Below are 9020 nucleotides of genomic sequence, written 5' to 3'. Positions count from 1 at the left end.
CTAATAGACCTTCAGCCGAACGTCCAGGCTTTATCTTTGTGGTAGGATCCACTTCTGAACCGTGTCTCGGCCGCTTCTCCGCCATGTTACTTTCACTTTCTACCTGTGCTCTACCTCTTGCTGTGACACTCTCCGCTCGTCCTCCCCCTCCCTTCTTGTTGTGAGGAAGCATTTCCTGTGCGCCAGCGGGGGAATGTCGCCGGTCTGCACGCATACTAAAAATGATATATATTGAAAAATACTGCGAGATGTTAGGAGCCAATCGGCTTAATCAGCATTGTGTCATCTCCTCTAGTAGTGGCTTGGGTGAAACGGACATTTGCGGACCTGTAGAAGTTACGCACTATAGCTTTAAAATGACATCTAAGAGGTAGATTTGTCAAAACTCCGGCTACATTGTATCTGTTTGGTGCAAGAGGCAACCTCGGGGACTAAAAAATGAAGCCAACACCAAGTGCCAAAACTGCAGTTCTTCTAATGGCCACATGGGGCTGGCTCCAGAAGCGAGTCAATCCCCATAGACCTCCATGTTAAAATGCCTGACGTTACAGCAGAAATAAACATGTTAACAGCCTGGTACATAAAACAGTTTTGGTCTCCATAGTTAACTTCCCCATTCATGACAGCTGTACGGGAGGTGAATTTTTACATAACCCACTTGTTTGCATTGTAAATCTGGTCACTACTGGCTCCAAACAACCAAGATGGCAACAGCCAAAAGGCCGAACTTGAGGCTTCAAAACAGGAGTCCACTGACCAATTGGTGACGTCACAATAGCTGTGCCCATTATGTTTTATGTAAACATGTAAAACAGAGCGTTTTGGAAAACGATGATGTCATCTTCTCAACTCGTGCATGCCCATTGTTGCTTTGTGTAATGAGCTTGAAACAATAACAACGATGGGCTGCCCGCTTGTTTACGTTTTTTTGGACCGCTCAGTCTAAAGCAGGGATGTCCAACATACAGCCAGCAGGCCAGAACCGGCCTGCCATAGGGTCTAGTCTGACCCACTGGGTGACTTTACTCACCTAATGATGTACTTTTGAAGGCTAAGAGGTGCCAGGTTTCAGGAGCAGTTTAAACAGTGAGTAGATCATGTAAAATGTTGCTTTGAAGGCTTCCACCCTGACCAGAATACAGTTCTCTCCAAGAACAATGAATACTTTTTATGGTCATATTAAAGATATTAAACACTGTGCAAAATATTGTCAAACAGCAGCTTCAGAATAAAAGAATCTGTATCAGACTTCCAACTTGAAACGATACTGGTGGAACCCGACTGCTAAGGCACTGCCAAAACTTTTGATTTGTAAATGGTTTGTAAGACAGGTGATAAATCAACCTGCTTCCTCAATAGCTTCAACTTTAGTTTTGTGTTTTGATGCCAGCATTACACGTAATGACAGTGAGTGGTAGACAGACTGAATTTGAATGTTTGTATGTCTTTACACTAAAAGAAAGGGAACCTTTTGAAGTGTGGTTATTATCCAACGGTTTTACTGGTCTGGCCCAATGGAAATCAAATTGGGCTGGATGTGGCCCATGAACTAAAATAATTTTGACACCCCTGGTCTAAAGACTACTTTACACTAAAAGTTAGGACTGCTGCACCACCTCACAGACAAAGGGAGGCATCTGCTGCACCTTGTGTTATTTGCTTTGCCTCGGCCTCTGTGGTTTAAAGTCTGACAGAAAGGACAGTTTTGACGACCTTTGCAATGAGCGAAGACTGCGGGAGACAGCTTACGTGGGCAAGAGTCTGGAGTCATCCTTGTGTTCTGGTGTGTAATTTGTTAAACGAAGGTTGTGTGGATAGAATAATTTTCAAAAACAGAAGGGGAAATATCCGTAACATTATCCTACCCCCATACTAATGAGAATGGCATTACAAACTGTTAAACTTCCTGACTGTGTTTCCAGGGTACGTATTGGGAAGGTGGAATCCGAGGAGTGGCGTTCGTGCACAGCCCCCTGTTAAAACGCAGGAGGCGGGTCTCCAAGGCTCTAATGCACATCACTGACTGGTTCCCCACACTGGTGGGCCTGGCCGGGGGAAACACCAGCCAGGTCAGTGAAACAATATTTTTGCAATTTCTCCTTTTTCCTACTTGATGCTTTCCGAGCCCTATCAGTATAAGAGAGTAGGTACCACAGAAGAGGCACTCTCACTGAGTGCATTACTAACCATTTTATTGTGCTGTAAAACAGACGAGTTTTAGGGATGCGGCCACCCAAGCTCCTGATACGAGCAATCACTTTACTGTAAGACATTTCAGAGTACACTGGATTTATGTTCTGTATGTTTTCCTAGTTGTCTCGGCAAATTTTACTCTGCCAGAGTCCGATTTCATGTTCATGAGTTTATTTGTTGTCAGGGTTGGAGCTGAATGAGGAGCTCCATCTACATTAATCTTCAGTTTGGCCTCCGAAGTTCAGGTTACAGTGCTCCTGTAAAACTGTCTGTATTTACTATCATGTAGATAAGTGTGCTCTTGACCTATCACGATAAGTGCAGTGTTTCTAGACAACTGGCTACATAGACGCTTTGTGTTTTAGTTCAGACGTAAATATTACTTTTATTGGCACGTCAATGCAGTGTGTGTACAGCTCCCAAAGAGCTTTGTTGGCATTGTATGTGAGTAGGTTTCCATTGCCAAAGCAGATAAACAAGGCTATCTTGGCTACAATCAAGACAGTATCTGACTAATCCAGGAACTCGGTAGCGTCTATTACCAAAGGAAATTTATTATCATTTATTCCTGTGTGGTAAAATGAAGCAAGACTGTTGTCAGAGTTCCACAGTACTTAATTGCACACATAAAAGGGCTCTCTCATTAGTCTACATATGACTTGATGTGTCTATTCTCTGTGATATGAGTGCACTTATTTCCCTCTTAGAGTCATGGGCTGGATGGTTTTGATGTTTGGCCCGCCATCAGTGAAGGGAAGGAGTCACCTCGTCAGGAGATCCTTCACAACATTGACCCTCTGCACAAACCTCACGCTCAAACCATGAGCTGGGACGTCAGCGCAGAGGAACCCTCAGGTAACTACCAGAAGTTGGTGTACTCAGAGATCTACTTCTGTACTCAGGTTACGAGGTGTCAGTGCATCTTATTTATGAGTATAATCTGTTTTTCCACTCTCACAGAAATATTTGTATGAATTATTTCCTTTAACTTCTTACCAAGGACCATCATCAGGTCAACATATTTTGCTTTATGACCAGATACCTGCAGAACGTATGGTATTCAGCCTCAGCTGTACTTTGTGTTTAGTGCAAATTAGCTAATGTTAGCATGCTCATACATAAAACTAAGATGGTGAATGTGGTAAACATGGCACATCACAGAGCCACTAGCATGTCTACAGGCTCTTCTTGTTAACACATGCAAACACCATGGAAGGAGATACTCTTGAAACATGCTTGCAGAGTGAGAATTTAAGAAAACAATGCAAAGAACTAGGAAAAGAATTAAATATAAGTAAGGAGGACAGGAAAATTGAAGTAATATAAAAGTCAAAGCAAATAAAGAGACATTTGGTGCTAAGAGAAGATGGTATGGTAAGATAAGTTAAGGGGGTGGTAAAAAGGGATGTATAGAATAAAGACATGTAAGCAGTAGCACCTCTTACAGATACCTAAGTGACATAAAAATTGAATAATGTAAAAACAATATCTGCCGGGGGATCAATGAAGGTTAAAGAAGCGTGTATTCCTCATTCATCAAACCTGTTTCTCTTTGATTTATCAGTAGTCAAAGGCCCAAAGAATCCAAAGAAGAAGAGGATCCTGATGCAGAAACCAAAGCAGAAGTCAGCATTCAAGTTGAAGAAACCTCCAACATTTCCCCATCCTGCTGCTAAGCCTCATCCCAAACCTAAATCCAAGCCACTTCCCAAACCGAAGCTTAAACCCCTCCCAAAGTCAAAACTCAAACCCAAACCTAAACCCAAACCCAAACCCACCACCAAAGTTTACCCTCAGAAGCAGAGACAGTCACATTACAAACCTCCTCTGGAGTCCCACTACAGCGGTGCTCCATCAGCAAAAGGAACATCTCACCCTAAAACTCAGCCTCATATCAAATCACGTTTAAAGTTGAAATCCAGGCGCAACATATCCCAGAAACAGAACCTGTCCAGGGAAAGACCACCTCAACCAAAATCCAAGACAAAGCTCAAAGTACATTTAAAGTCAAAGTCCAGGCGGACGTTATTCCAACACCAGAACATGTCCCATCCAGTGCCCCAGTTAAGTTTCCAGCCAGTGTGGGACGCATCGGTCCAGGCTGCCATCAGAGTTGGAGACTGGAAGCTGCTAACAGGAGACCCAGGCCATGGAGACTGGGTCCCCCCACAGGTACTGCAATGCATTTAAACCCATTTTAGTAGGATTATTTTAACTCTACTGTTTGAACTGATCATGAAGAACATAACTAACTGCACATTTTGATCCTCAGGTACTTCCCACTCTCCCTGGTCGCTGGTGGAACCTTGAACGTGCTGTCTCATCAAGACCCAAATCCTCCACGCTCAAGAACGTCTGGTTGTTCAACATCACGGCCGACCCGTGCGAGCGGCAGGACCTGGCAGACCAGAGACCAGATGTGGTCCAGCAGCTGATGGCCCGACTCGCCTACTACAACCGAACAGCCGTGCCGGTTTATTTTCCTCCTGACGACCCTCGGGCCGATCCCAACCAGCACAGTGGAGCCTGGGTACCCTGGGTGGAAGAAGAGGAGGACGAGGAGGGAAAATATAATGGAGTGTACAAGAAAGGTAAGAGCGGTAAAAAGAAGAGGAAGAAGCCAAAGTGCCCGTTGTGCGAGCTGCGGTCGTTCTTTTTGAAACTCAACACCAGGATGATGTCTAATCGGATCTGAGGTGTCAGCCTCAACCTGGAGCCATAAAATGATTGTGTCAAAGTTGTCAATGTTTTTAAATATTTGTACATTAAAACATCTTCGCTTCCTACATGAAAAAAAAGTGGTAACCGATAATTCCACTGCGTTCAGTTGAAGCGAACTTCTTTCTGAAGCATGTCCTCTCACTGGCTTCACTTTTCCACATGTTCCTCTAAAAATCAAGTGAAAAGAGTCAAATATCTCGTCTTAGATCTGAGGTGACATCGACAGTCCAGCTGGATCAGTAAGAACCTCACACGTAAAGGCCCAGACACACCAAACCGACTTCAGAGAATTAGCAGCAACAAAGACCTTCTGCTGCATTGCCTCACGTTGACTGTGTCTTGGCCTTAAGGTTGCGCATGAACACACTGCAAGGACTTCATCCAACAACCAACCAGCATGAACCTTCTGCGCATGCGTGACAGCAAATAACTCTCCACACTAGCAGACGGCGGTAGTCTGTATTCATCATTCAAAAAGGGAAACTGGAAGACCGTCTGGATGCTAGTTAGCCAGTTAGCACATTAGCAACACAAACCAGTGTTGACAGAACAGAGCATATTTACCGTGCACCAATGAACAATAACACAAACCATCACAAACTGTTTTAGCTAAAGAGCTCAATGCCTAAAGAAAAATAATCTTAAGTAGCAAGTTTGTTTTGGTCTCACTGCCTCTTGACTTTAGTTCTTTGTTTACTTTCCTCACTTCTGTTTCTCTGCTCATGTGCTGAGCAGAACTGCCAATCAGAGTTACTTCATTCACCGACGGGCTCCGCATTCGCCAACATCGATTCAGTTTGCTGAATCGGTAGGAAAGAAAGCTGCCGCAAATTAGGGCCACAGACGCTCACCAATGGCCCCAACATTGACCAACGCCTGACTGTTGGCTTGGTGTTTCAGGGCCTTAAGACTCAATTCAGGCTTTTCATTGACTTTTAAAGGGTCAGTTCACTCAAATCATCACAAATTTTCTGACTTATCCCTCATAATATGTGATCATCCAGATACTGTAGATTCACTTTTATTTGCCAAGCTTTTAAGAGCTGTTGTTGCCAAGATTTCTGTTGTTAGCCGTTGTTTCCAATGTAAACTGCTGACTGGTGCATTGTTTATGGAAAGAGGCTTTGTTGTTGAGATGGGAGCAGAGATAATCAGACGCCAGTCATACTTGGCAAGATATTGCTAACTGCAGGTAAATGTATTTGTGACTTGGATGAACTGACCCTTTAAATTCTGGTGGTAAGGTGGTTTTACTGTTGTGACGGCTGTTACAGTTTTCTGCACCGTCACCTGATTTATGTGATTTTATAAATTGTGTGTCCACTGTTTCCTCATTATTGTCTGTTATCCTTTTTTATTTGGTCTCACTCACAAACTGACAGAGTTCTTGATACAAGGGCCGACACTGTGTGACAGTAAGATGTATTTTTACACTGTAAATAATTTATGTTTTCTAACTTTGAGCAGAATGGACCAGAATCTGTATAAAGTGACACAGTTTTTAACGGAGGTTTCATACTTAAACATCCCAGATATGGGTTTTGAGACAAATGTTTACTTTTTACAGTCAAAGTGCATGATTGTGATAATTATTTCTATCATAATGTAACTATTTTTGTTTGTTTTTCCTGGTCACATGCGACAAAAAAGGACAAGGTTTTAATATTTTCATATTTTTTGTAGCACAACCCAGTGAATACAGATGTTTCTAATATTTGTTGTCAGATACATGTTATGTGTTGGTTTTCTTGATATGTTACTGTGGCTGAAACAGGCCTTTGGATACTGTGGCTGTTTGAATGTATTGCTAATAGCAAGGATATTTCGACTATGAATTTACAGTATTGTGTTTTTAATTCACTACATGCTACTGTGAACAGCAGAAACTGTCTCATGAACAGGTTATTTAACAACTTATTTAGCCCTATATAAGACTAACACAATATTAATATTTCAATATTTGTAAGCATTTTCATGACAATAAGTGACAAAATCCTACAAGAGAGCCTTTTTTAAAAATACAGCATTTTACTTCTAACAAGTTTCATTTTTAAGGATAGTTCACCCTAAAATCAAAATATTATTATTTTCCCTCTTGCCTGTAGTGCTATAAATCAATCTAGAGTGTCTTGGGAGGAACTATTTTCTTTCTACCTGCCAACCACATCATCCCGCAGAAGGAAGCATGCATCTACTGCTAGCTCATCTAGCATCACAGCTCAGCTAAGGAGGACACTAGTAATCTCTACATCTCGCATGAGCATGAGCCTCTCGTTTATGAGATGCACGCTTCCTTTTGTGCTGTGCTTCAGTTGGCTGGTGTTGTTTGGTAGACAGAAAATAGTTCCTACCTGAAACTGCTCTCAACAAGGTCCGTGGATTATCTTCATTTACCGGGTCATGATTTCTGGGAAGAGATATTGCTGTTGAGTTTTTCAAACTTAGGTCTTTTGGCACTTAGAGCACCACAAGCCGAGTGGCATCCAGTTCTATTATGACGGAGAGAAGGCAGACATCTTAACGGCCGATATCTCCAACACTTAGCAGCTCACAATAAAACAATCTAGATTGATAAATTGCACTACAGGTAAGAGGAAATATATGTATTTTTTATTTGGGGGTGAACTGTCCCTTTAAGTTATTTAAACCATGTTTGCATTTGTTTTAAGGAGAAATCTAATTAAATAAATCATACAAGAATGTGCTGAAATAAGTCAGCAGGTAAATATTTTAGGGGAAATAACCATACTGCTCTGGTTTTACCGTTCCTTCTGACACATATGTAGAGATCTCTTGACTCCAGTGAAAACAAAGTGAGCCTGTGCAACTTTCTTCTATCAACTTCACAGATGTAAAAGTCCTAATAATTTTATATTGTCAATTAAAGCTCACGTTTTCAGAAAACAGCGGGGGAAATGGACTGTTTAAGCAGAAATTTTTACCAGCATGAGAAACCTCTTTGAAGTAAGATGTTGGTTTTCTCCCCTCGAGCAAGACACCTAACCTCTAAATATTTCAGTGTATTTGCACAATATCTAACAAACCACGACTGTGGCCGCTCTGCAACAGCGCCCTGTGTGAGCGTGCAGCAGAGAACTCCTGAGAACGGTTTAAATGGACGCTTGATGTCTCCACCTTGAGTAAATAAAGGCTAAATAAATTTAACTGTGACCTTGTCCTTTTATGTTTACAGCATATCAATCATCAAGGTTGTTTTAGTTAAATGTTTGAATATGTTTTTGGGAATAGTCCAGGTCAAGTCACAAGTCTTAAATGGTAAATTGCAAGTCCTTGATGTCTGAATGCTGACCATTCAAATTATGCATTTGGACACTTCATTTTCAAACCTGTAGCTAACATTAAATCTTTTAACTCCACAGATCTAAAACATTTATATGTACAAAGCCTGCCTGTTACTGTGTTATCAATTTTTATTTAGTGCACTGGGATTATACCAGGTCCAAACTTGGGATAAGTCAAACCTCAAGTCCTCTCTTTGTGATTGAAGTCAGACTCAAAGTCTACAGCCTCCAGCTCTGATACAAACCCTGAGGATTGTGTTAATCTAAATTGTTCATAATTAATGTATGACAAAAGATGAGATAAAAAATATAATCAGTTACATTCAGTGTTTCATGTTAGAAACTTAATGCACAACCCAGGTTTAACCACTAGGTGGTGCCAGATATCAACAATCAGTCCTGAGTCTACCGAGCCTGTCTACATTTGAAAACCTGAACACATACACACAAACTTGGGTTAAAAAAGGATTTTCCACGCTTGCCACTGCCTCCCTTCTTCACACTGTTTCCACGAGGGAATAATTGAATTGGGAGTGTTTTTTTTATCCTTGAATACAAGTGGGATAATGTAATCCTCCGGGACTCAAATATCCTGATTCGGGAAGCAGTTTGGCTGCTGATGCTGCTGAGAAGTGGCTGGTTTGATGCCCGTTACCAAAAGCAAAGCATAATGAAATGCATGTAGTTAGAAGCTGACTTTAAGAACAGTTATCAGCCAAATGCTGAGATAAAATGTCCTAATCAGTTGGTTGGAAAATAATGTACAATGTACTGTTTAATATACAGTGCACATCATAAACTCCA

The 9020-nt window shown here is 41.6% G+C and overlaps 1 protein-coding gene across 1 annotated transcript in view; it reads left to right on the top strand.

Annotated features, from left to right (window-relative positions):
* The window catches only part of LOC126383069 (arylsulfatase I-like), a 17745-nt gene extending 9451 nt beyond the window's left edge, over positions 1–8294 (top strand). The window contains exons 8-11 of the mRNA XM_050033452.1: positions 1923–2069; positions 2901–3048; positions 3758–4365; positions 4466–8294. Coding sequence (XP_049889409.1) covers positions 1923–2069; positions 2901–3048; positions 3758–4365; positions 4466–4888 — 1326 coding nt within the window. The 3' untranslated portion in view covers positions 4889–8294. The remainder of the gene's footprint in view (positions 1–1922; positions 2070–2900; positions 3049–3757; positions 4366–4465) is intronic.
* Positions 8295–9020: the final 726 nt, after the last annotated feature.

Source organism: Epinephelus moara, chromosome 21 (genome assembly GCF_006386435.1).
Source record: "Epinephelus moara isolate mb chromosome 21, YSFRI_EMoa_1.0, whole genome shotgun sequence".
NCBI classification, from domain to species: domain Eukaryota; kingdom Metazoa; phylum Chordata; class Actinopteri; order Perciformes; family Serranidae; genus Epinephelus; species Epinephelus moara.
The sequence above is the reverse complement of the archived record's forward strand: the minus strand, read 5'-3'. Positions and strand labels throughout refer to the sequence as shown.